At 45.4% G+C, this 27874-nt stretch overlaps 1 protein-coding gene and 1 long non-coding RNA gene across 6 annotated transcripts in view; both read right to left on the reverse strand.

Annotated features, from left to right (window-relative positions):
• LOC131825375 (uncharacterized) overlaps nucleotides 1–18298 on the reverse strand; it is a 24670-nt gene extending 6372 nt beyond the window's left edge. The window contains exons 1-2 of the long non-coding RNA XR_009351238.1: nucleotides 16263–18298; nucleotides 8986–9199 (exon numbers count right to left, since the gene is read on the reverse strand). This is a non-coding gene — a long non-coding RNA (uncharacterized LOC131825375). The remainder of the gene's footprint in view (nucleotides 1–8985; nucleotides 9200–16262) is intronic.
• Nucleotides 18299–21029: 2731 nt separating this feature from the next.
• ERG (ETS transcription factor ERG) overlaps nucleotides 21030–27874 on the reverse strand; it is a 240748-nt gene continuing 233903 nt past the window's right edge. For all 5 annotated transcript variants that reach the window (XM_059164732.1, XM_059164730.1, XM_059164735.1 and 2 more), the window contains one exon: nucleotides 21030–22995. In XM_059164732.1, the coding sequence (XP_059020715.1) occupies nucleotides 22475–22995 (521 nt within the window). In that variant the 3' untranslated portion in view covers nucleotides 21030–22474. The remainder of the gene's footprint in view (nucleotides 22996–27874) is intronic.

Below are 27874 nucleotides of genomic sequence, written 5' to 3' on the forward strand. Positions count from 1 at the left end.
AAATAAAGGGTTCCAGGCTAGGAAGGCAAACCAGGCAAGACTCGGTCTCGGCTCCCTGACAGAAGCAGCGGTGCATGCGGCTCCAGCGGCCCCTGGTGGCAGGATGAGGTTCATCCCGCCCTCCGGAGCCCAGCGGCTGAGCTCCCCTCAGGCAGGTGCCCTCCCTGCTCTTAAATACCTCTAGCAGGGGTCTACCCTGGGACCTTCTCCAGGAAAGAGGGGAGCAATCCCAAATTCTCCCCATCGATGTGAACTGAAAACATGTTTCAAAGGAATTAGAACTCTGACACTGTAGCCCTCAAAACACACATGGACACACAGACACACAGGCATAGGGACGCACGCAGATACATGCAGACACACACAGAGAAACGGGGACACACACACAGATATACACACACATACATGCACAGGGATATGCACAGACACACAGACACACATTAACACACAGACATGTACACAGGGATGAATGAAGACACAGAGACAACACACACACTCACACACACACACACATTCAAAAAGAGAAAAGTGTGTGCCCACAGGCTGAATCCCAAATCGCCACAGCCCACTCCCCACCCTCACCCCCAAGATCTTGCTCTATTCTAGAGTGGGGGAGAAACATTACACTGAGGAGCCCTAATGGCCAAGCTGCCTGATCATGATCTTTCCCTGGTTTAAAACTGAGTTTCTTCTTCTCTCAACCTCAGTAACGGAGGAGGGTGGGCAGTCCTAGGAGGGGAAGTGATGGAACAGCCTAGGCTTCTTCAGCCCTGAGCCAGGGAGGGTGGCTGATGGTCTGCATTCATATTCTCTGCCTGCTCAGCCCTTATCCAGGTCATGGCAGAAGGTCCCGGGGCAGGTCAAACCCCACATTCCTCTCGGGAGGCTGCTGGCCCACCAAGCTGCAGTGCTTCCTGCGGAAGCCAGTGAGGTGGAGGCTGGGAACTCCCTTTGCAGGCGAGCGATGACAGCCCACCCTTCAGAGACTGGCGGACCCTGCAGGGAGCTGATGTGAAGTAAGTTACTAAGTTGCGAGAGGCCGAGGAAGGACAGGATTTAGAAATGATGAAGGAAAACAGACATCCTGACAGCTGCGGGGGAGGAAATCGGTCCCATCTGACAGGAAGCTTCAGCCCCAAAGCCTGGGTATGAATCTCTTTCACTTCTGAGCTGTGTGACCTTGGATATGCCTCTTAACCTCTCTGAGTCTCAGCTTCTTCGTCCAAAAAATGAGGATTTTGATAGGGTGCGCTCCTAATGGTGACCCAATGAGCCAGCTGTGTGTTTACCTGAGGAGAGGGCAGGCTTTCCTTAGCAACACGTGGAACAGAGGAGGAACAGTGGAATCCACAGCCCTTGACAAGGAATGTGGGCTTTTCTTGTCACTTGAATGGGGTGGGGGGCAGGGTGGGGCAGGGGGCGTGGGAGGAGGTAGAACTACGAAATACACAACTCAACTAAATGTGTGACATAAACATTGTAAAAACCCTTCACGCATGTTTCTTGCTGAAGTCTATACAGCAGGCGGTTGTCCCCAACCTCTTCTTCCTCTCCAGTGGTCCCCCCACAAACGCTTTCCTTTCCATGCATTCTCCATCTTCCTCACATTCATGGTTCTCAGCCTTGGCTGTCCATTCCACGCATCGGAAAAAAAAAAAAAAAAAAAAAAAAAAACTCCTAAAAGGACCCACCCTTGGGTCCCACCTCCGACGGGTGAAATTGGAATTTCTGGAAGCTGGGTCAGGGCATCACTAGTTTTTAGATGCTCCGAAGTGATGTCCTATGCCTCCAGAGTTGAAATCATTGCTCTAAATATTTTTAAAGTACTCCTTTGAAACATGAATCCATTTAGCACTCTGGCTTCTGCTCGCTCTCCCCATGTATCCAAGACTACTCATCGCGGTGTTGTTAGTATAATGAAGAAGCTGGAAACAATCAGAAATTCCTTTACTAGTGGAGAAGTCAAATAAAATATCACATGTCCGAGCACTGGAATATCATGCAGCTATGAAAACACACCAGGCAGCGTTCATGGAAGTATTGTGCAATGTCTCTGGGGTACATTTTTAAGTGGAAACGGCAAAACATACAACAGAATATAGGGGATATGGTCTGCTAAATCTCACAGGAAAAAGTGAAGGAAAATAGAGGCTTAAATTCATTTTTTTGTATATTCATTTTAAAAACTATATAAAAAATACATAAGAATTGAAGAATATTCATTAAGTGTGAGTGTGGCCTCGGAGGGTGGAGGACAGGGTGAGAAGGAAGCTTTTCACTGTATGCTATTTTATACTGCCAGGTTTTTTTGTTGTTTTTAATATTTCCTAGCGCTTGAATCACGAGAACGTGTTATTCAAAAATTAACGTAACCCTGCTAATGATGAGCATTGACCATGTGAGCTGCTTTGGCTCCAGGGATGTGAGCAGAAGCCACATCTCAGCAAGCGTCTTAAAGGCCATTGCCTGATTGGTTCTTTTCTCTTCTGCAAGAATGGAAGTCCCAAACTGGGGGAGAGGCGCCCTTCTTCAACCCAGGATCTAGAACTAGCAAGCCGAGGGGCCAGGCCAGGCACCGAACACCGCTGCTCACATGAAGTGTGAGAGAGAAAGAGGGGCTGTCAAAAGCCTGTCTGGTTTGGGGGTGTTTGTCTGCCAGCAGAGCTCTCCGGGACTCAGCCTGTTGAGGCCTCGCACTACAGAGGTGTTGGCGAAGGCGATGTGACCTGAACTGATTCTACACACTTTCTGAAGATAGAACCCATCGGACTTGACTTGGATGCATGGCAGATTAGGGAGCCTGGTTTTGCTTGGGGGCATGCTAAGCGTGAGGTGGTCCTTGCGCCCCCCAGCAGAGAGTGGAGGCCATGGAAGGGGTTAACTAGAGGTACACCTTGGGAGCCACGTATTTGAATTTACACCCTCAGCAGACCCAGATAGTACCTCATGCCACGAGATCACACGAGCTCATCCAGACCGAGGTAGGAAGAGAAGCGTTCTGAAGCGTCGACCGGGGCGCTCTACAACGTGTAAGGCCGAGAGGTCTGAGAGGGTCCTGGAGCGGGGAAGGAGCCCTGAGCGGGGGGCTGCATGGGCGGGGCCTTCGGGAGAGGGAGCATGCGCACAAAGACGAGCAGGAGGAGACCGCGAGGTGCGTGGTGGAAGGGTTCCGTCCCTACGTCCCTACTGTGCTGGCCCTTCACTGTCCAGAAAGCTGACCCTCCCATCACTTACTTCCTCGTCACTCTGCGCTGCTTGGCAGCATCTCGATGAATTCACTCTTGGTGGACTAGTTCTCATGGACCCCAAGATTTAAGTCTCTCCCCGCAGTGACGGCCAGCCTTTCTCTGTCTTGGTTCAAACACTTAGGCTTAGTCACTTCCGCTCTTATGACCTAAAGGTGGGTTCGTCTTGTCCACCCTGTTTGATCAGTGTGGCCAGCCTCACCCCCGCTTCTCCAGGAGGGAGACTGCTTTTTGTCACTGGAGTTTCTGTCTTACTGTGAAAGGCATGAGATTTGCCCAAAACTCCTCTTCCGCTGTGTCAACCTTCCCTCTCTTCAAGGTCCTCATTATCTGCCAATGCTCCGGCGAGAGCATCCATCTGCAAGTCCTGGTCCAAGGGCTGCTCTCTCCACTTGTGTCCAGCACTCCAGAGAGTTGATCAGCCCGCGGACCCTGTGCTGCTCCAGTCTCTCTGTCCCTGTTTCTCCCCTGAACCAGATCCCGCCGCCCCCAAGTCAGAGCAATTCTTCTAAGACAGAAAAGTTGCCGCTCACATGCCCTCCTTCTGCATTTCCATCCAGTAACTCCCTCAGAGCTGCTTTCAACCTCACTGGGACCTCAAGTCCCTTGGCGCCCCATCACTCTCATGGTGTCTGGAATACTCTAGAAATATTAGGAGAATATGTCTGGTTGTTCTTGCCATTATTCGGTAGGAGAGGAATTCTATGTATCCACGAATGTCCTGTTTCCCGGGAAATTTGGAGGGTATGGAAGAGGAGCCAGGAAATGGACGGAGAGGAGGGTTGAAGAAAGAGGAAAGAAAAGGGACACGGAGCTATGTCAGGAGGCTAAGAAAGAAGGAACAAAGCCATGTGAACTGTGTGATCCAGGGACAAAATTGCCAAAGTCACAGAAGTCTTGAGAAAATTATTTATACTCTCTTTAGTGTAAGTCCTTGAGTACACACCGGGATTATGGTGAAAATCACAGCAAAGCTGCTCTTCCCAGCGAAGAGCTAGCCAGACCCATTCCTCAGAGGAGGAGGCACAGAACAGGACCTGCCTGCATAAAGGGCAGGCATTGGCTTTATGCTCGTCCACTCACACTGTCTCCCTCGTACCCTGTGAAGCCAGCAGTATCCAAGTGTAAAACACTCACCAAGAGGAACCAAAGACATCACTGAGCAGGACCAAGGGGCCACATGAGCTCAGCATCATAATGCAAACAGGTGGCACGTTTGCATCTGACCCCACCATGACTTCCATTTCATGGAAGTTACTAGAGGGCTGTTCCTCTATATAAAAAAATTAAAATAAATACATAAATGTATGAATCCATCAAGCAAACAAACAATTCTGTTGATTGAGTGCCTGCTACTGCTAGAACCACTCATCACCTGGATTTCTGTAGCCTTTCAGGAAGGAGGCTGGCTGACAGGTGTTCCTTACCCCCCTCACAGAGAACACTTGGATTTATGTAAATTGGTCCTTCTATTTTCTACTATTACCATAGTCAGTTTCCCATGAGTGAGCTATGGGCCCAAACCAATAGATTTCAGGTATTTGTTTCGAGCACTATTTGGTAAAGCACAATGACTCCTCCTAGGTCTGCACTCGATTTGCTATTAGAAGGTGTGAAACTCATCCTGAAGAGTGCTGTGAAATGCAGAGTTGTAGAATCAGTATATCATACGCCTGAAACTCGCATAACACTGCATGTTAACTGTCTTTCAGTTCCAAAAATTTTCAAAAAAAGAAATAAATTTTACATTTGTAATTTTCATATCAATAAAGCTGTTCAATATATATATATATATATATATAGGTGATCTGTTAATTTTCTCATCTGATTAAATGGGGAAAATTAGAATAGACACTTTGAGGACTTTGGGAAAAATTATCTTTTTAAAAGAAAGATTTGAAACAAGGAGTTCAGTTTCTAGAACAATAGCCTTTAATGTCTCAGAGTGACGGTATATATTTGGGCATTCGATGGAAGATATGGATCATCTCACCAGGAAAAATAAAAGCAAGGGATTTTGCTACGCAATGTAGCAAGTTTGCATTAGCCCCAGCTAAGGATCTTCCCTCTATGGATTGAAATACTGAAGGCATCTGCACTTTGCTAGAGCATGATGGCCTCCATCGCTGGGCATGAAGCAAACCCAGTGTAGACCATTGTATGTGTGGGAACAGTGAAGTGCAATCTGGAAGAGGCTTCCTTCAGACCCCACAATAACTCTTCCCTGGTGGATGCAGTTCTCTCACTCCCCTTTGGGTAACATCCTCTCCCTACCCATCAAAGGTTTGAATGTGACCAAGCCGACCCTAATTCTAGGGCACAGACTCAGACTTGCCGGTCTGTGCGTCCCCAAAGTTCAGCTGCAGTGACAGGGTCAGAGGTGACCACGTGACCTAAGTCAGGGAGTGACAGGGTCAGGGGTGGGCGTGTGACCGAAGTCAGGGACGTGGCCTCAATTCCAGTTAGTCCTTGTGTAACTACTGGAAAAAAAGAAGTGCCTTTTCTTTTGGAGTGGTTACAAGGTCATGATGTAAGCCACGGAGTCTCAGCCAGGGGTGACTCTGTTTCTCGTGGGCTCCTTGGGAATATGTTTAGAGACCGAGCTGGCTGTCATGCCAAGGAGGGCGCTACTGGCGTCTAGTGGGTAGAGGCCAAGGATGTTGCTGACCATCCTATGATGCATAGGACAGCCCCCACAACAAAGAAATTTTTGGACCAATACATCGATGGTACTGGAGCTGAGGGAGCCTCTGGAAGCCTGGAGTTTTGTTTTGGCAACTACCTTTCCCTGACATAAATTGAGCCTGCCCGTGGCAGAGAAGGACTACCGTGGAGAGATGGAGCAGGACCAAGTCAGAAGACCCGAGACAGAAAGAACTCTGCATAGAGTCTCTGCCTGAACGTTCCAAATCTGCATCATCTACATGTCAAAACATCCTTACTCAGTCCACCTGCCCAGTGCCAGGACTCTCCTTCCTGAAGGTTGCAACAGGGATGATGGTGATGATGGAAAACCAGTGTGTAAGAGACACCACCAGTGATAAAGGCCCAGAGAACCAGCCCTGAGTCTCCGGACCGTGCTGGGAGGCCTCTTTGAAAGCAACAGGACAAGGGAGCCTGTTTTGTGAAGACCTGGAAAACAAGTGCCCAGGGGAAGGAGAGGAGCCCACTAGTGTGGTGGCCTAGTTGTGGAAGAGGCCCTGGGTATGAGGAGGAGGAAGAAAGGTGTGGAGGGACAGGTGAGCCGCGAAGCTGGGGCAGGAGATAGGGCGAATCACGTAAGGCCTTGCAGACCTGGTGGGAAGTGTGAGCTCTACTCTTGGCCTGATAAGAAGGTTTCAGGTTGAGAAGTCCCATACAGCTCACTTTTGAGAAGGAACTGAAAAGTGAACATCCTCCATCTGTAGCCCATACAGCCCATTCCATACAAAAATATAAAGTACACAGTGCCCTGGATCTGGCTTTCTTTAAAAAGTGTGATTGCAATCTTGCCATCAAATCCTTTGCATATCTTCATGAAGTTCCAGTCCAGAACCCTTCCAGGATTGCCCTTCATGCTCTTGGATGGGAGAGAGCATTTCTGGTCTGCAAACAGGCAAGATGCCGGATTCTTCACCTGGTGCTCTATCCCTAGACTGGAGCACAGGACATACACCCATGACAGAGGATTTCCAGCATGTACTCCCATGTCTGTCCCAGTTTCTGAAAGGACTATGCTGTGTTTATGTTCAGCAATTGTCACTTAGGCCAGCAGGGAGGGCAGTTGGCTCTGTGGCAATGGCAGGGCCACACAGGGCCGGGCTGCCTAGGTAGAGCAGAAAGGCACACCCCCACGGGTGAGTGGAACCTCAGAGCCCATGCTCCCACCTCCCAGCCTTGCACTCTGGCTCAGGGATGTCCTAGGGGGGAGAGCCACATCATTGTGAATTGTTGCCCAAGGAGGTTGTCTGCCCAGGGCAAGTGCCTTCTAGTTTGCACAAAGGAGCCCTTTGTGTTGGTAGAGGCTCTGCTGGCAAAAGCCAATCTCTTCTCTTGCCCTTTCCCGGTATTAATAGAGCGATGACTGCATTCCTCAAAGCCCCTGCTGCAAGGTGCATCAGTGGGAAGCAAGCACATTCAGCATGTTCTGGGTATCCCTTGTCCTCTTTATCCTTCCTCATTAGCACTGTCTGGGCAGCAGATGCTAGTTAACCGAGGATGCGTAGCCTGATCACACACACTGGGCCTCTTAGAAAGCAAGAATTGGAGAAAATTCACAGAATCAGAAGCAGAAGCATGTGCATGGGTCACCTGTTGACACCTGTTCTGTGGCAGGACCTGGAGGACAATCAGGGCCTGGCATCAGGATGCAGGAGGGGGACTCCGACCCCTAAGGGGTTTTAAACTTGCCTCTCCCAGCAAGACTAGCCACAGCGATGAGAGTGGCAGAACTTCATCTCTGGTCCTGTCCCAGCAGCTCAGATTCATGCTTGGGGAGCTCTGGTCCCTCCTCTGACGAACCAGGGCTCCCGGCGCAGGCCTTGCAGATGAAGTTTCTGTGATATGGCCGAGGGGACCTGATTTGCCCCCTTGAGCACTCAGCTGTGGCTCTTTGTCATGGAGCTTTGAAAGAGACCAGCTGGTTGGAAATAGATCTTCACTAGACTTGAAGCCTGCAACTGTCACTCTTGGCAGCTATGCAAATACCACTTCAAGTGTCACTCTGAAGGTATTTTGTAGGTGTGGTTAACATCTATAATCAGGTCACTTTAAGGAAAAGAGGTTTATCCTTAATATCTGGGTGGGCCTCATCCAATCAATTGAAGGACCATAGGAGGACAACTGAAGAAATTCTTCCCAAGAGTTTCCAGCCAACTGGCCAGCCCAGCAGACCTCGGACCTGCCCAGCTGAATTCCACAATTACAGAAACCGATTCCTTGAAATACACACACACACACACACACACACACACACATTTATATGCTATTGGTCTGGTAGAACCCTAACCGGTCTTTAGGCCAAGTTCAACTTCTGTTTTTTTCAATGAATATTTTGGAGTCAGCACATCTGTCCTTGAATAACTATACCTGGTGGAATAACAAGACAAAAATATCCTGAGATCCTGATATCATGGATGTCATACCAGTGCTAACCCATCTACCTCTGGATTTTGACATGGAGTAGATGCAAAATTCTACCTTGAGTAAGCCATTGTTTTTCTTCATTCATAGCCAAACTGAATCCTACATGACATATATTTACTGAGTGATTATTATTTGACCAACAGATGAGGAAAGAGAACTTCCAAGGGTATAATGCTATACCCAGAGTCAAACAGCCAGCCAACGGTAGAACCCAGTGCTTGCCTGTGGGGTTTTAAAGCCACACTATTTCAACTACAATGTGTAAAACCCAGAATTTCAAAGTCCTAGGTTGTTAATAATGTCCCTTTATCATTGGGCCGGAGGGTGAGGGAGAAAATATATTTTTTAAGTAATACTATTTAGTCTCAGAACACCTGAGAGCCAACACATACTTTGTCAATGGAATGAGTTAAGAGTCAGCTAAAGATATTTCAGAAGCAGAGGGATCACCTTGTAGATCTGAGGTCAACCCAGGCTGTAGCACCTAAGCAACTCTTTTAAGTCCCAAACAATATACTACCAGGCTGGGACCAAAGCCATCCTGAAAACAGTTATCTACTGATGTGTAACGTAGTTCCCCAACACATAGTGGCGTAAGGCAAAGAACATTTATTACCTCACAGCTTCTGTGGGTCAGGAATTCAGAAGCAGCTTAGTGGGTGTTTTCTTGGGAGATTTCAGGCAAAGTGTTGGCCAAGAGCAAGCTCATCTGAATACTTTGTTGGGACTGGAGGATTAGCGATTGGCAGGAACTCCTCACCCCTGGGACGTCTTCATAGTGGTGCTTGGGTGTCCCCATGGCATGGCAGCCAGCTTCTCCTCATAGTGAGCTATCCAAGAGACAAGGTAAGGAGAAGGTCACAATGCCTTTTATCACCTCATTTAAGAAGTCACACCCTGGCACCTCTACCACATTCTGTTTAGTAGGAGCAGGCTAGTGAGTCCATCCTACACTCAAAGGGTGGGGGATTAAGTAAGCTCTGTCTCTTGAAGGGAGGACAATCATAGGGGACTTACAGTAGGGACAGACAGAATGCTGCACAGACATTCAACAGTAACTAACCAACAGAGAGCATTTGGCAGAGGAAGTAAACCTTCCGGGGAATACCAAAACCCATTGTGCAAAAGCAAACTCTGAGCCACTGCACAGAGGAAATGCAGCATCCTCTGGGAGAACAATCAGAATGCAGCATGTTCCCCAAGGCTGCTAAACGTTGCTCTGACAGAAGCCAGCTCTTAATGGGTGTGAAATTGAACCGAGTCTGTGTTTATCCTCTTTTTGCCATAGCATTTGAACGACATTTATACTGGAAGATAATCATATGTACAGATGAAAGGATTTTTTTTTCCAGATAAGTGTTTAAAATGACTACACATAGCAAATAAAGAAATCACCACCATCATGGGAAATGAAACACTGTCAGATCTTTAAAAAACCCCGTCTCCTTTCTTCCTGCTCACAGGTAATCACCGTCTTGACTTTGAAATGTTCAGTCTCTTGCTTTTATTCATATTTTTTAAATGCCATTACATGATGTCTTAATAATATGTTGTTTGTCTTTGCTTACTTTTGAAATCTAAATAAATGGAACCATATTGTGTAGGTTTTCCTGTTATTTGCTTCTTTGGCTCAATATTAAGTTTGTGAGTTTTAGTCATTATGTGTATTCCCATTATATAAATATACCACAATTATCTAATCTAATGTGGATGGACTCTTGGGTTGTAGCCAGTTTTGATTATTACAAGCATGCTTGTAATCGACATTGTGGTTCATGTATCTTAGTGGGCTAGTGGGAGATTCCTGGTTTTCTATGGAATTTCTCTAGCAGAATTTTGGGTATACACTTCATCTGTTCTACAGTGAATGCCAAAAAATGCCAAGTGTTTTCCAAGAAGATTGTATCAGTGTCCGCTCCTACTAGCAGTGCATGAGCACTCCCTTTGTTTTCCATCATCACCATTATTGCTTTTTTTTTTTTTTTAGAGTTTTTAATTTTTTATTTTTTATAAACATATATTTTTATCCCCAGGGGTACAGGTCTGTGACCATTATTGCTTTTGATTAGACTTTTTAATGTTTGCCAACATGGTGGGTGTAAAGGGACACCATTTTGGTTTTAATTTACATATCCTGGATTACCATGAGCTTGATCACCATCCATACATTTATTGTCCACAATGTTTCCACTCTTGAAAAGTACCTTTTCAATTCTTTTACATATCTACTTTTTTTTTTCCTTATGGATTTATAATGGCTGTACATTCTGGATACTAGTACTTCACAGGTTATATGGGTCACAGATAACTTCTCCCAGTGTATCGTTTGTCTTCACTGCCACCAAGAGAATAGATGAGAAATCCATAAAAAATTCAACATATATGAATACCTGAGATAATCAGAAATGATAGTAAAGATCAGTGCACAAAGAATGAGCTTTTAATAAATGGAGCTAGAACAATTGGAAACCATATATCAGGGAAAAAATAGACTGGAGCACCATGTAATACCACACATAAAAATCAATAACATGTGGTTAAGAAATGAAATTTAAAATGCAAAATATAAAAGTTCTCAAAAAAATTACAGGAAAACATGCTCATGACCTTGAGGGGCAAAATAATTTAATGACAAAAACTACAAAGTATAAAAGAAATATATTCAAAGTATGAAAGAAATATAATATTGAAAATAAAATTCTCTGTATTAAAATTATGAACTTTTTCATTCAAAGGTATCATTGAAGACAGTGAACTTTGGGGAGTTTTTGACAGGAATTGCAGTGAATTTCTAGGTGATTTTGCAAATAGACATCTTTATAACACTGAATCATCAATTCTATGAACATGATCCTCCCTTTATTTCTTTAAATCTTCTTTGATGTCTCTCAAAGAAGTTCTATTATTCTTTCATAAAGATCTTGTATACCTTTATTTTATTTATTCTTAGACATTATGTATTTTATGTTATTGTGAATAATACATTTTAAGCTTAATTTTCTAGTGTATGTGTTAGCATATAGAAACTCAATTGAATTTTTATTTCAACAACTTTTCTAAACTCTTATAAATTCAAAAACCTTAACCTAAGGATTAATTTGGATTTTCTATATCCACAGCCATATTTTCTGTAAATAATGAAATAGTCATCACTTTCTTTCTAATGCTTAAATGTTTCCTTTTCTTGTCTTAGTATTCCAGTGAGAACACTGAAACTATTTGGAATAGAAATGGTAATAGTAGGCATCTTTCTTATTCTTAAAATGAAAGAAAATGTTTTCAATTTTAAACCTTTAAGTTTTACATTTGTTGGATGTTCTCTATAGATACCCTTTATCAGGTTAAAGAAGTCACATTATATTCTCAGTTTGTTAATAGTTAATGATTTATGGAAGTTTTGTTATATATTTTTAAAATTTATTTATTTATTTGACAGACAGAGATCACAAGTAGGCAGAGAGGCAGGCGGTGGGGGGGGGGGAGCGGGAAGCAGGCTCCCTGCTGAGCAGAGAGCCCAATGTGGGGCTCGATCCCAGGACCTTGGGATCATGACCTGAGCCGAAGGCAGAGGCTTTAACCCACTGAGCTACCCAGGTGCCCCTGTTCTTGTACTAACTTTTAAAAATGGATATCTGGTTGACTATTTTTATCCACTTTTCTATTCCAATGTGAATATTAAAGACTATAAACTTCTATGTGCTGCTGTAACTACATTCCACAAATTTTTGGTATATATTTTCATTTTATTATGTCATAAATATTTTCTAGCTTCCATTTTATCTTTTTTGAAAATACTGCTATATTTCTTGAGTATAATTTTTCTGCTTAAATTTTTTAATGGACATGTAGCATAATTACTTTGAGTCAGAGAAGGTGTTTTATGATTTTAACCCTTTATACATGCTGAGATTTGCCTAATAAGCCTACAAATGGTGATTTTTATAAATGACCCATATGTGTTTGAAAACAAAGTCTATTCTTCAGTTGTTGGAAACAGCTTCATTAGAGCAAGTTTGTTGATCTTAAATCTTGTTTTTTCCACGTGTTATCAATAACTGAAATAAGTATAAATAAGTATATTGATACATGAATATGAATCTAGTGAAAGAAACTACATTATTTTAAAATCAAAACAAAATTGTTCCCACCAGGAGTTGGTGAGAACTTTGAATCCTTGCGTGTCATCATTACCATGGGCACCTCCATTTCTAGGTCCTGAAATGGAAAGTTTTCTTGTGTTCAGTGTACACTCATTGTCCCAAACTGTAGAGAGCCTTGCTTCAGTGTCAAGCAAGCAAGGTCCATGATGGAGATGGAATCCCCAAAACTGGGCTCCAGCTCCCTAAGGGCTCTATTCAGCCACATCTCTGAATTCCTGTCACTTTGCAGGGCCTAAACATGCATGATGGTGCAGGTCCGCATTGTTTGTGAATCCCACAGAGCATAATCTCCCATTCTTTGGGTAACTCTTCCCGATCTCCCTCCCATCTTAGCACTCCTATCTCTTACATGTTGTTCTCAATAGTTCTTCCCTCAAGAACCTTCATAAACTCAACTCCAGCTACTCCATCCTGGACCTAGTGTTGGAAGCATGAGGTTCTGAGAGTTAATATCAGGTACTTGTACTAAGTAAATAATAATAATAGGTATGCATCATTCCACCAAAGGTCAGCACCTGTGTAAATATACTAACAAACAGCTACCCAACTTCATAATGTTTCTGAGTTGAGTTCTTGCAACAGTGAGTGGTTGAAAGTGCACCTGGCAAACATCACAATGCTGTGCTCAGTCAGGCTCTACTTGTTTCTTGCCCCATGTTTTTTTGTTTTTGTTTATTTGTTTTTAAGATTTTTTAAAAAAATTATTTGACAGAGAGAGCAAACATGAGCTCAGGGCAAGGGACACAAGGAAAGAGAAGCATACTCCCGGATTGGGGGGGGGGGCGTGGAGCTGGATTCAGGAACCTAAGATCATGAACCTGAGATCAAGACCTGAGCTGAAATCAGATGCCTAACCAATGGAGCCACCCAGGCACCCCACCCCATGCATTAAGAAGTGTATTAGCTTCTTAGAGCCTCTTTCACCTTCAAATGAGGACATGAATTCCATAAGACTCTGAAGTCTATGAAGGTAGGGCTTGTGTTCCATTTACTTTTGAGTCTGCTGGAAGTAAGTTCATATCTGCTCTTGTAGGTTACATCTTTGTTTTAAATGAATGAGTTAATGAATTTCTATTTCCAAGGTAGAGAAGGTCCTTCCAGGAAACTGCTTTGCTATTATCACGTTTCTCTCATATCTCACAACAATTTGAGATAACCTCAAATATCCTTTCACTTACTCCAACTTCAAGTCTTCAGATAAGCTCTCAATATTTGTGTATTTTTCAGAAATTGTTAATATAAACTCAGTCCAAGGAAAAGATAGGGGTCACTTGAAAAAAAAAAAAAGTCCTAGAAATGTTTTCCCAAACTTCCTATCATTTGAATACTTATATTTTAAGATGTGTGCAGAGTCCATTTTTTATTCTCTAGTGCCTCAACCCTCCTTCATGCAATAGACCATAGTAGGTTAGACCCATAAGCATCACGCCTCTTCAAATGTGGTCCTCACAGATTCAAGAGATGTCCTGTCTCACACCTCAGATGTCACCATTATGCACAAGAATGAACATCCTATTTGACATTTCATTATTTTATAAATCAAAATGTCCTTGATTTCTCTGTTTCATTTTCTTTATGACTCGCATGTTTCTTTCATGAAGGTTAATTTTCTTCTAATTCCACGCTTTTGCTCAAGAAAAGAAAATCTCCTTGCCTAGAACACAGAGTATGCATCAAAAACCTCCCCCTTCCTGAAATACCACCTCCTTTAAGAAGACTTCCCTGATCAGCCCACTTAGCAGGACCTCTCCCTCTTTGAAACACTCGTGTTTTTTCCATTCCTTCCTTCTAGATTGTAATCTCTCCAAGGCCAAGAACTCTAACACTTTTCTGTATCTTCTGTAGGAAGAACAGGGTCCTTTCATGTGGGTTTGTCATGAAGCCTCTGGAGATAATCCCAGCTCAGTCTCTTGCTGGCTAGAGTCATCCTGGACAACACACACACAACTGAAGGTCACACATTCACGGTTCAGCCTCCTTCCACTTGTCTTCCTCTCCTACTAGCTTTTCCCTCCTTCACCTGCCTTTCTACCATCCCATGAATCATCATTTGTTTGCCCGTCCTAGGAGGCTTCCCCTTCATTCAACTTTCTCTGAGAGGTAGAGCAGTGCAGTACCTATGCCCTGGAGTCAGAGAGTCTCATTCAAATCCCCTTTCTCCTGCTTTACAGCCATTTGAAATTGAATTAAATATCTTAACAAGGGCTCAGCTTTAATTGAGTGAATGCTATAGAACACATCAGTGTTTTCTACTTAACTGGAATAAAGCAATTAGCTGTAAGCATGGACTGGAGAGCACTGGTTTAAAACCCAGTGACTGGGGCGCCGGGGTGGCTCAGTGGGTTGAGCCTCTGTCCTCGGCTCAGGTCATGATCTCAGGGTCCTGGGATCGAGCCCCGCATTGGCTCTCAGCTCAGCAGGGAGCCTGCCTCCCTCTCCCCCTCTGCCTGCCTCTCTGCCTACTTGTGATCTCTCTCTTCTCGTCAAATAAATAAATAAAATCTTTTAAAAATAAAACAATAAAACCCAGTGACTGCTGCATAGCCCCACTTCGAGATGCGCTGGGCCAGAGGAGCACAACGGATAAGCAGACACGCACTCAATGTCGTGTCATGAAATAGGAGGGGCGCCTGGCCGGCGGGGCAGGGGGGCGGTGCTCAGTGGGTTAAGCCTCCAACTCTTAATTTCATCTTAGAGCTTGATCTCAATGTTCTGAGTTCAAACCCCTTGTTGGGGGCCTGGCGTCTACTTAAAAAAAAAGAAAAAAGAAAAAGGAGAGCAGGGATTTCTTCGAAGGAAAACCGTCCTACTGACCTAGCTGAGACTGGTACCACTGTTAAAGGGGAACAATTATTCTCCACTAAACGTGTGTCTGGCGGTGGAGCAAGGGAGTGGAGCCCCTCTCTACTCTTGCTCTGCCCCGCCTCTTCCGCTGGCTCCCACAGGAAGAGGCGGGACCTGCCCTGACCGGAAGTAGACCGGAAGTAGATGTTTCTTGCTTGGCCTCTCTTCTCTAAAGAAAGCGGTTCATTTCCTCCCATCGCTACTTTCCACCAGTTTATTGGAAGATCCTTGCCGTCTGTCAGGAGAATGGACAGCTTCATAGCTTCTACCCCGAATTCTTTCTTACAGCGTAACTTCTGTCCCTACCCCTCCTTAGGCTCTTAGGAGGCAACCAGCCTTGGCTGCCGGCCTCCAATGCCTCGAGAGGCGGGAACGTTCGTCTGGGGCTGGGCCGAGGCTCCGGGGACAGCCCGACGTGCTTCGAGCCGTGCCATGTCCAATGCCGAGCAGGCTGTGACCAGCGAACCCCAGCATGGTGCCTGGTTCATGAAAAAGTGCTGTAGGAGGCGGGTCTTCCTTCCCAGGGAGGCCCCGTGCAGGGGGAGCTCAGCGCGGCCACCGGCCGGCGCCTCTGGCCATGCACCTGGCCCTGCGTCCCCGGCACACAGGACGTGTTTCCACCTCTGAGCAGGGGGGTCTGCAGTCAACCCGAAGACACAGAGCCACGGCGCGAGTGAGGGGAGGATTCTAGCACCTGGAGGACCTCTGACTCCCAATTGCACTCGTCCCTTAGAAGGGAGGGCGTGCAAGAGGCAGGCTGCCCAGCGGTCCTGCACCTCAGACCCCTCTTCCCTGATCTCTGTACATGCATATATGACATTAAATCACTTGGCAGAACCCGAATTGCATAGGAGTGAAAAAGTCCTAAACAGCTAAGTGGTCCACTTACCCAGTGTTGCTAAACATCTGGTAAATAGTCTCGTGGTCCCTAGCGAGCACACCCGCATCCAGGAACTCCTGGGCCAAGGTTGGTCATTCCAGATGCAGCTTCTCCGTTAAGGCGTTCTTCCTTGAGTCTGGCCCGTGGGCACCCCACTGAGTCCACCTTTGGTCCAGACATTACCTTTCTGAATGTTCACTCATGCGCACAGCTGAAGACATTTACTGGCAGCCTAATGTTGCCGTGCACCATGCTGGGTCCTAGATTGATGGACCATAAATACAGCCCTGCTCCCATGAGCGCCACCAAACCGTGCCTCCGTCATTCCTCCATGGCATGGTCTTGCATTCCTTCATTCCCCTCGTCTCTCTCCACTGGACTTGCTCTAACTGGCCTGTGTCCCTTGGCAAGTGTTATGTCCAGAAATGATATTGGAATCCGTTCAAAAATGCAATAAATAACTCCTTTTTTTTACATTCCATTTTAGAAAAATGCAACCTAAGTTTAGGCAGTGGTGAGGAAAAACAGATTAAGGGTAGAGGTTTAGGAGTCAGATAGTATAGGAACAAGTATCAGTTCATCTACTTACCTTGGGTAAACAAAGCAAATTGTCAAATCTAGATGTCAGCAGCTTTACTTTTAATTCATATCACCAGGGCAATTAGAAGGAGTCGTGAAAGAATGCATTTGAAGTGCTTCGTATGGTGTCCAGCCCTTAGCTCATTAAACGCTGGTTATTCTACGTTCCCACAAAACCATGCATTTCTTTTCATATGTGCTTCTGATCCCAGGTATTTTTGACATAGTGCAGGTCCTAACATCATTGAGTTCCACCAAGTTTGTTAAATTTGCCCTGTTCCTTCAGCCTGCTATTTGGAATCCTGCATTCGTCATATAACCTAATGTCCTCGTGTAACCTATTCATCAAGTAACCCATTGGGCTTGTCTTCAATGTACCTTCGATGTCTTCATCCTAGGAAAGTGTGGATAAGTAAGGTCAAGAGCAGAGGCCTGGAGTCTGTCTTTGGAAACTTCCTTACAGGTGAGTGTTAGCTTTTAGTGAGTATTCTTTGGCCATGCTTATTCAGCCAGTCATGACCTTGTAAAATCTCAAAATCATTTTATGAAGTCCTCCCAGATTGAAATTTGACTACCATTTTGGTATTGTTTTCTTCAGAAAAAAATGCTGTGTGTCTATGGAGCATGAAAAACTCCTCTATTTCTTTTATTCATAAAGTTCTTACGTTTAACTTGCTTCTTCCATAAGTCTGTAATTCAACATGTTCTGGCACAAATCAGAATCAAATAACATTATGGCTTGCCTCAACAGAATAATATTTTGTGAAAAACTTTTATGAGAAAATGAATGAAGCTGTTTTGCTTTCTAAAATTAGTTTAAAATAAAAAGTATAAGTCAGAAAAGTATGCATGTTTCCTTCTATACAGAAATAACTTGCGTTGCTTTTTAGATAGAATTAAAAAAGTGTGTAAATATTGTTGAGCAGTTAGCATTAGCCCTTACATTTCAACATAAAGGTTTTCAGATTGGTCAGAATAAGACCATCAGACAGGCTGAAGGAGGCCCATATTACCAGTGAGAGAGGGAGCCACGGAGCATATGGTTTCAGATACACAAGGCTACTGAGGTGTGGCTGGTCTACGGGGCAATTTTAAGGAGATTTGATTGACCAGAGGTACTTAAAACAAGTTAGAAGACAGGCCATATATCCATGGTGTGTAGGCAGAATTCTAATTTGGTCCCCAAGATCCCCATCCCCTGGTATACATGCCCTTCCCAAACCTCTCTACTGGAGTGTGAGCAGGACCTGTGAATATGATGGGTAATTTTGTGTTAATTTTTAAAAAGAGGTTATTCTGGGTGGGCCTGGTCTAATCAGGGGATCCTTTCTAAAAAACGTCCAAGAGATTCAACATGAAAGAGAGTCTCCTGCTGGCCTTGAAAAAGCAACTGCCTTGCTGTGGAAAGGGCCATTCAGTGAGGACTCTAAGTGGCCTCGAAATGTTGAGAGTGACAGCCAGTAAGGAAATGACCTGAGATCTGCCACATCCAGTGAGCTAGGAAAAGGATCCCAGCCTCAGATGAGATCACTGTCCTATCTGACTCCTTGATTTCAGCCTGGTGAGACCCTGAGCAAAGGACCCAGTTACCTGGTGTCTGGACCCCTGACCCACAGACAATGTGAGATGATAGATGTGCATTGCTTCCAACTGCTGGATTCATGGTCATGTGTTCCTGCGTGGTAGATAACTAATACACATGGGGACGAATTAACAGTAGAGAGGAGAGCTCCTCAGAGGGCCCATAACTCAGGAGGACACATCCAGAGTCAACTAGCTTCCCTGATGGTGGGTTTTCATGTGGCCACAAGAAAACCTATACAGGACTGATATTTCCCACTGAACATTGCACATGGAGACATGGGTTCTCTTTCCCTCCGCTGCAATGGTTCTCTGACCTCAGCATGCATCAGAATCACCCAAAGGCTTGTTAGAATGTGTGGCAAGGCTCTACCCACAGAGTTTCTGGTTCAGGAGGTCTGAGCTGGGGCCTGGGAATCTGCATGTCTATTACATTCCCAAGTGAAGTTGATGCTACTGGCCCTGGGACCCCACTTTGAGAACCACAGCTCTCTGATAAATAAAGAGGTCCTATTTCCCTTTAATATTTGACTTCTTTACCCAGCCTTTTCCTCATTGGATATGAAAACATTTTAAACCATTCTGAAAGCCAAGGTTAAGATAAAGAGAAGGAACAGAAATCGCTGTAACTTTGAGTAGTCCGAAGTGTTGTTTTCTTCTCTGAGTAGCCATCCCAGAACTTGTAATCAGGTGTAGTGATGACAGACCAATTAAACAAGGCTTTTTAAAATGCTGTGTTGTGTCCACAGTTAAAGGCCCACCCGGGGGCCTGCAGGACGTTGGTGTTTTCCCTCTTTGCCATCACCGCCCACCTCCAGAGCATCAGGGGTCTCAGCCACGCCCCCATCCTGGGCAAGGCCCCTCTGGGCCCTTGTTCCCAGGTGACAGGTGCGTGGGACAGGCAATGACTCCTCTGAATGCATTAGTCCTGACAGGCGTCTTTGCCATCAACCTTGTGAGACTTGGCAAAGGCATTAGAGTGGGAGCAAAAATGAAGTCTTGCCTGAGATTTGGGAAGAGCAGAGAGGCCACCAAGGCTATTGCAGGGATCCCACTAATGACAAAGTCCCAGAGTCCATAGAAGACAAGCGTGGACAAAGCTCCCGCCAGGAGAAGTGATACTGCACAGGGACAGGGAGTGTCCATGAAGGCCAACCCAGAGACGGGAGAAGCAGAGGGAGAGAAGTTTCATATTCGATTACGGATATGAACTGAAGATGCTCTGCAGTCAGATTGAGACAGGAGCAGAGAGCTAATGTTATTTTGAGATGTGATGTAAGTAGTATTTATTTGGGAGAACACAGCATTATCATGTTATCCAAAATTATCCCTGTGGCGTACACTTGCCATAAAGCTTGCTAATAATCTGGGTTGGGGAGGGGTGTGTTGGAGAACCTAACTGAAAACATCTGCTAAGATTGAATATGATAATCAGGTCTTCTTTTTATTATTTTGCTCATGATATAATCTTGGAGGAGTGGAGTTGAGTGATTATCCCAGTAAACTTGTATTTATATGCAGACTGTAGGTGTCCTTGACTTTGCATTGCAAAATAAAGATGACCGATCTTTTCCATTAGAAAGGTTTGGGTCACCCCAGCTGCCAGCTTTTATGCTTTTTTTTTTTTTTCCTCCCTAAGGAGATACAGGCGCTTTATGGACCCTTCCCAAGCTGCTGCAAAATGATTGATGGTTGGCCTTCTTTTAATCCAAGTAATGCAGAGTGTCTGAAGCTTTGGTAATCGGATCCTACTGACTTGAAGGACCACTGCCAAAATATCCATAGCACAGAGGTTTGGCAACTCGATTTAATAGCAAAAGGATTACAAAGTGCAAAACAAGCCCCACAACAGCTATGAAATGGGCCAATTCAGAAACTGACTCAGGCTAAGAAGTTGCTCAGTGTTGCTGTCTCTCACTTGCTTTGTATCCCCTGCTCAAACTGCCTTCACCTTGGCCAAGGTTGGAGGCACCTGTGACACACAGAAGAGAAAAGATGTCAAGGGAAATCGACACGAGATCATAGACACCGTGTCTGGTGACATGTCAGGCTCAAGGCCCGTGAATTCCCAACGGCGACTCCTAGGTCCTCCCGGTGCAGAAAGACCTGGCAAGGTCCTCTGAAAGGGAGACCACATGGCAAATTTAGATGCTATCCCTCGTTTCTTTAGAGCGAGAAGTTGTGGCTCTCTGTGACGCTGGATTTACCAACAAGAACAGTTTGCTCGGAGAGCCGTGGCTTGTTTGCCCTTCAGCAAACGTATTAGGATCACAGGAGAAATTAAGAGAGAGTTTCTGACCAGACATTTATGTGGACTTTGTCAGAGCCCCGGCTTCAGAGGCCTCTTTCCGTTCTGGGCACAAATATGGAGGTTCCAGTGTGAAACCTTGGGTCCTCTGCTCCAGGAGAGGCTAGGGATAAGAGAATGTCAGCAAGAAGGGCCTGGAGAAGCCAGCTCCGTCTGGGCACCTAACCCCCTATTTGCTTGGCTCTCACTTGCATGAGTTCCTGGACAAAACAAAATTCTAACACAAAACCCAGCACACGTCTCTATTAGGCAACTTTAGTCGCTTAAAAAAAAAAAAAAAAAAAAAAGTGCAAATGCAGACTCCTGCGTAAATCTGATTTGCCATGCTAGGCCAAGCTTGTTTTATTACATACATTCTGCATCCTAAGAACTAATAACTTCATATTGTAAACATTAAGCATACAGAGTTAAAAGTCAAGGCCACATTCTATCGTTGATTGTCTCTTTTGTCGTGTATCTTTGGCTGGCCGAGATCAACTCGTAGTGTATAAATGCATAAGTTATATAATTATTATATAAAAAGGAAAAAAAAAAAAACAAAACAAAACATTGACTTGTATACTTCATTCTGACAAACGCACAGCGTTCGCGACTCGACAGGGAAACCGGAGCCTCTGCCTAACCCAAATGCCTCAGTGGTTTCAGATGGCAACATCCAAGGAGGCCAGCTCTTACCTGAACCCTGTGGGGACCGGAACCCCCACATTGCGATGAGGTCCCGAATGTTTCTTTTAAATATCAGACAATTCCAGTTAAAATTTTCTTTTGACAAACAAACAAACAAAAAAAAAAAAAAAAAAAAAAAGGAGAGATGCATATTTTTGTTTCGGGAATCCTACGGCTTCCCCCTTCCTCCGCTGTGCGGGACTCTTAATACTGCGTTTGGTAGAACACTGACCGATTAACCCACAAGTCTCCTCCATTCGCTTCTCCAAGTGTCTGTACTGTCCTAAGTCCAGTCTCTCTGCTCAGCGCGTGTCTCTCCCAGCCCCGTGGCCGCCGCCTCCTCCTCCGCTCCCTCCTCTTCCACCTCCTCGAGCCCTCCATCTACACCCGCACGCTCCCTGTCCGCACACACGTTCTCAGCCCCGCTGCCCTGCCGGGCTCACAGTCCCCACAACACTGTCCGGGATAAAGCTGGCAGCCTTGGGTCGTCTTCAGGGGTTGGCAAGAGCTGGTGGCTCTCCACCCAATGGAAAGAATCTGATTTCCCACCAAAACAGCCCGTGTCGCTGATTCCATGTGGTCGTTGGTTCATGGGCCGCAATCTCTTTTCTTTCTCTTTTTTATTTTTGATATGTTTCTATTTTTAAATACAGGTAGTTTTCCTCACAATGACATCCCATTGGTGTGTTAGGTCAAGACTGCGTTACCACTGTCCCTTTACTCTCATCCCCCCTTGGCACCAGCAGGACCCCAACTCTCCTCGGAAGTTTGTACACTTCTCAAGAACACTTTCTTTGGCACTTTGTCCTTGTGACATCATACTTCTACTTACAATGTCTTTTACAGGTTTGGTCCACACATGATATGTCTGTATACATTACATTTGTAGCATCCTCTTTCTTCCTGTAGAAATACTCTAGTAATTCCCTCCTACCAAGAGTCTTTGGATCTCTTCCCTGGCTTCCTTCCCCAGCGCCACTCAAGCTACTTCACTCCTCTTGAGGCACTTTTGATGCACGTTCTCCAATAGAGTTTGTGGCAATTTCTTGGTGATCGTATGCTGTTGGGAAAGGCCTCCCTCCCGGCTCTAGTAGTAAGTGCCCAGATGTGAGGGCATGTGGCCGGCCGGAAGCCTCGTGTTGGGGTATATACCTCCAGTTGGCGAATTCCAGTAAGGGTTTGGGGTGGCGAAGAAACTGGACGATGTCACAGGGAGGGCCGGAGGGTGAGGGGCCACAAAGTTCATCTTCTGAGGGTGGGCGTGATAGGAACCCATGTAAGGGAGGTCCGAGGGGTACTTGTACAGAGAGGATTCTGGAGGGTGGGGCTGTAGGGCCTGGGCGATCCCGTGGAAGTCAAACTTGTAGGCGTAGCGCTTCCCGTGGACTTTGGTCATGATATTTTTGTCATAGTAGTAGCGGAGGGCACGGCTGAGTTTATCGTAGTTCATATTGGGTTTGCTTTTCCGTTCTCCCCAGCGCCGGGCAACCTCATCAGGATCGGTCATCTTGAATTCCCCATTGGTGCCTTCCCAGGTGATGCAGTTGGAGTTTGAGCTGTCTGACAGGAGCTCCAGGAGAAACTGCCAGAGCTGGATCTGTCCACTCCCTAGCGAGGTGGGAAAAGGAAACAGGACACCCGTGAGAACAGGCTCCGAGCAGAAGGCATTGTTTCTTCGGTGACAGAAGTGGGTGCTAGTGGTGTTCCACGTAAATCCCTTAGCCCGCCCATGTACCCATCCCTCAGCTGCTGGGGGTGGCCCCAGCTCTCGTCCCACAGCCTTCCTCCCTCTTCTCCAGAAAACGACCCTTGGCTGGACAGGAGTTGTTTCACCCACCCCAGGGAGCCCACGGACCGAGAGGCTGACACCATGGGTGAGAAGCCGATCTCCTTGCCTCAGGGAGGGGCCCACTGAGTGAGCCGCTCGTATTCCGGATCTCCGCACGGGATCAGACCATGGCAAGGTTCTGGGTAAGGCCACTAGCCCCCACAGCCTGACCCCTGCCCTCTCCACTTCATCATCGCCTCTCCCCCAGAAACACACACTTTACTGACCACTTCCACAAGTATATCCTTATCCCAAGCCCTGTGACTAGGGAACCTGACCCAAGGCCAGGATCCCTGGTGACTCTCAGGCAGATCCACAGATCCGAGTCCTTTCCGGAATGCAAAGAATTCCTATGGGGCCAAGTGTAGGTTGGTCCCATCCATTTCTGACTTCCTTAGAAGACCAGCCAAGTCCACTTTGCATTTCAGGGGTGAAAGGGCTTATTTTTCCTATTTTGTGAAGCAGAAAGTGCCATTATGTCGATGGCAATAATGACTTAATACCATTTATATTGGCAAGGTCAAGCGAAATAATAAAAGTCAGATTTAGGAAATGAACTTCTAAAAGTTTATGGAAAAACCTAGAGAATGGAAGTAAACACCGTTATTTCTAACATAACATTTTGCTGGCACCCAGAAAGCAACTCTGTCAAAACTTTTCCTAGAACAGAATTAACCCACTCAGAATGAGGAAGTTTAGAAAAAGGTTGGCTCTTTTTCAAACCAGATCACCTATTTCCAGTACTTAGGCGACTGCATCGTAACGGAAATCCATGTGTTGCCCCCGCATTGCGACACCAGTTGTGTTCAGGAGAGTTTCTTGAAGAAGAACGGTGCGTGGCTGCGAGCCTTTTGGGGGCCAAATGAGACTCCAGCTTTACCTGACATCTCATGTAGTTTGGGGGTGGAGGGACATGGCCAGAACTTTTTTTATCCCATTGGAGACGTGTGGATGTGGCTTTTAGGTTTTAATAAATTCCGAGAGACATCCGGACACGTCGTTCTAGCCACCATGTCATACCACTGTAAGATGATTTACGGTTCCCCACAGGAGAAAAGCATGTAAATATCAACAGCAGTATTGAGCACGGGGAGAAGCTAAGATGTGCTGAACAGAGTTGAGAAGCTTTTCAAGCAAATAAGAGGCAGGTCTTTCCACAGAAACTCCAGCTACAGCACTGCCTTGGGCTTATACCAAAAAGATTACTCTTTATTACACGTTCAGTAAATATCAATAGATGTGATAAAACGATTAAAGCAATTTTAACTGGCAACTCTTCAGGGAACTGATGTTGTGCAAAAATCAATTATAAATTTGCTTTTTCCTAATTCCTCCCCCCTCCTTAGCTCCCTATATAAGCTGTCCAACTCGTAAATCCTTGTTTCCACGTTGACTACATGGAAATGGATATGTTTGTGAATTCATCCATACAATAGCGTCGTGAGAAAGGTCAGCCTTTTCTGAATGTGTTCTGGAAAATTATCATTTTCAGTCTTGCAATACATTTGAAATATATTAACAGCTTGTCGTTCATCTAAATGGAAGCCTATGCTTTTTCCGAACCACATAGTCAAACTGTTCCCAATCAAGTTCTGTTGCCCCCAACATCTCATTAACATGCATTAAAAAAAAAAATACAAAGAATGGTATGAGAAAACCATATGGTTTTAGTATATAAATTGTAACCAAAGGATTACTACTTGAAAAAAATTCCATATCGGACCTGGGAATAGGGAAAAACATGGATTTTTTTTTTTTTTGATTTTTTAATTTAACATTCCAACTTATGCTTCAACATAAACACATAGAGTTGTCTGAAAATAAATATTCTCTGTCAGCCTCCTCCCACAGAGAGATTAATTCCACAGATCTTGCATAAATACACAGAACTTCCTAAATAGCCAGAAAAATACTTGGTATTTATTCAAACCTTGGCATTGCTCTTAAGAATCTGTCCCTTGCCCATTTCCTTTGTAAACGTGTATAGGAGAGAACCCATGGACAAAACTGGTTTCCCATCTCTCCTGCTCCTGAAGAAATAAAAAGTCAGGGACCTAAATTCATGGCTGAAAATTCAAAGATGAGCAATTTCTTTCTAGACCATTTTACCCAGCAGCCTGAAGACACAGGGTTCAGGCCTTTGAGCATTTCAAGGGTCTATGGCAATCAGAGATCTTTAAACAAAATTTGTCAGCTTCCAAACCCAAGCACAAAAGCAAAAATGGAAAACCAATTCCTGTTTAAGTAAATGTTACAAAATACAACCCAACGTCAAGCTCATTCATTGTTAAATTTAATATTCGTAACAAAATCCGTTGTATTCCCAGTATAGGGCAGGTTTTCTCACTGTGAAAGAACTGTCAAGGATGCACGTGGCTGCTGAGAACTCAGCCAGTGCTAGGTTAACTGAGATCCTTGTGGCCACAAATTTCAGAGCAATTAAAACAGTAACATTTGATGCACGATAAAGGTGCATTTTAGAACATACAACAGGGAATCCAAAACAAGGATACCTAAGGTTTAGGAAGCCTTAGAGGGGTCTGGGTTGCTCACTGGCCAAGACAGAAAGTGAAAGAGAAGCTCTTACATTTGGGATCTGCCCCCCAAGAGCCCTGCCACCTCCCCCCTGGTCCATCACCTTCCTTCTGGAAAACGCTTCACATCTGTTTTCTTGCCCTGTCTTGGTAACAGCCTTGGTTTTATCTAGGATAATTAACCAAATAGCCAGGGCTGGTGGGAAGAACAAAGACCTCTCAGCTGTCCTCCCACAGGAGAGCCCAGTGGAATGAAAGGGGGGAGGGGTGCAGCCTGAAATAGAATGAATGAATGAAAGGCAATCCTTTAATTTCTAGAAGGAAAGTGGTCTCTTAAAGCAATTAAAGGAAAGAAGAGAAATAACAGTAGCAAAGAGGGTTGACTGAGCAGAAAAGGGCAAAACATCTAAAATGCTTACAAAGCACAGAGAAAAGCAGAGCTGGGAAAGACTCAGCAGCTGTGGGTCCGGTAGGAGAGGTGTCCCCAAAGCGGGGCACCACGACCACCACCTGATGGAGTGGCAGAGCAGGGGGTGCCCAATGAGCACAGGGTGGTAGCCCATTAGAGCCACTTTCTACCGCAGCAGGCTATGCTGCAAAGAAACCCCTGTGCATGGCCTGGCCCCTCCACCATGTTAGGCTCCAGGCAGCAGGTGCGTCCCAGGGGGAAAACTTTGCCCCAGGCTCTGTGCGGCTCCGGCAGGACTTGGTAGAGGACAGGGCAGTATGGTGGCTGCAAGCTACCACTTTAGAATCGTCACTGCCTCTGAGGACTCCTGGCACTGGCACATGCAGGACCTTGGGCAACTCACCCAGCTCTCCATGCCTCAGTGCCCTCCTCTGTAAAATGGGGGTGATGGTAATGGTACTATCCTGCTGCGCCACAATAAGGATATAGTCAGTACACGAATGTTTGAGCTGAAAATCAAGAGTTTAAAGAGAGGCACACACCTTGCCTAGAGCTATAAGATGACAAAAGGAAGCCAAGTGCCCCCCCATCTTGTGCACACATTTCCCTGCACACAGTCCCCCGCCCCTGGCCCCCTTTGGCCACGAAGAACAGCAAAGAGTATTTTCAGGGCTGACTGATGGTCACTGAAAGCCTACTATGCACCAGGCACTGTTCTGAACATTTTATATTTATATGTCTTTTTAACCCCCTCCCCCCAATCATCTGAGATCCCATTGTGGAGGTGAGGACATTAGAGCCTAGAGAGGTAGAGTGACTTATCCCACCCAAGGTCAGCAGGGGTTGGAACCAGACTCCAAGCCTACATCCAAATCATGGCACAAACCATTGCTTTTGGGCCCCGCTTTCTGCACACATCTCCACACTCCTTACCCCTCTCCAGGTTGTCCCTTCCCTGGGCCCGCAGCTTGGGATGTCCCCAATGGAAGACCAGACACTCCCATCACCAGATAGATGGCAAAAACATCCCTAACACCAGTGTCTAGGTGCACGTGACGCTGGATATGCTTCCTGCCCACCACTGAAGAGTATCCTGTTAGCATCAGGGGAGCCACCCGAGAAAGCACGTTCACAGAAAAGTCAACTTCAGTTCGTTAGAGAAGCTACCTTAAATGTGCAGCGTTCTAATGGGACATAAAGCTGCTGCGTGGCTTATATGTGACCCATCACGTAATTCTGCAAGGACACACCTCTCAGCAGGAGAAATACAGCCCCTCAAATGCACATCAAATGAGTATCTGGGACAGAGACACTGGGATGCTCTCATTATCCTGCCCACATATGCACGATGATGTCACCTTTCCATTTAAAACGATTAAGTAGAGTTTGCACTGTACAAAGAGCAAAGGCAGCAATTTTAAGTGATAAAGGATTTATTTATCAGAGAATAGGAAAATAGAATCAAACAGGAAAAGGCATTCTCATTCACAGGAAGATGAAAGACATTCCAGGTTTGGGGTCAGAAGGCCACATGAACACAACTGGACAGGCAGCCCAAGGAGAGATGGAGAGAAGGCCTAATTCATTATAAGCGGGGTAAAATAAATCTTTATCCTCCAGCCCTGAGTGGGGATGTTGGCGCCTTCCCCAGGCCCAGGGAGGATGGTTTTGTGACACAATGTGCAGTCTTCACCCCCAGTGCAGACCTGCCGACCT

Source organism: Mustela lutreola, chromosome 2, assembly GCF_030435805.1.
Source record: "Mustela lutreola isolate mMusLut2 chromosome 2, mMusLut2.pri, whole genome shotgun sequence".
NCBI lineage: Eukaryota > Metazoa > Chordata > Mammalia > Carnivora > Mustelidae > Mustela > Mustela lutreola.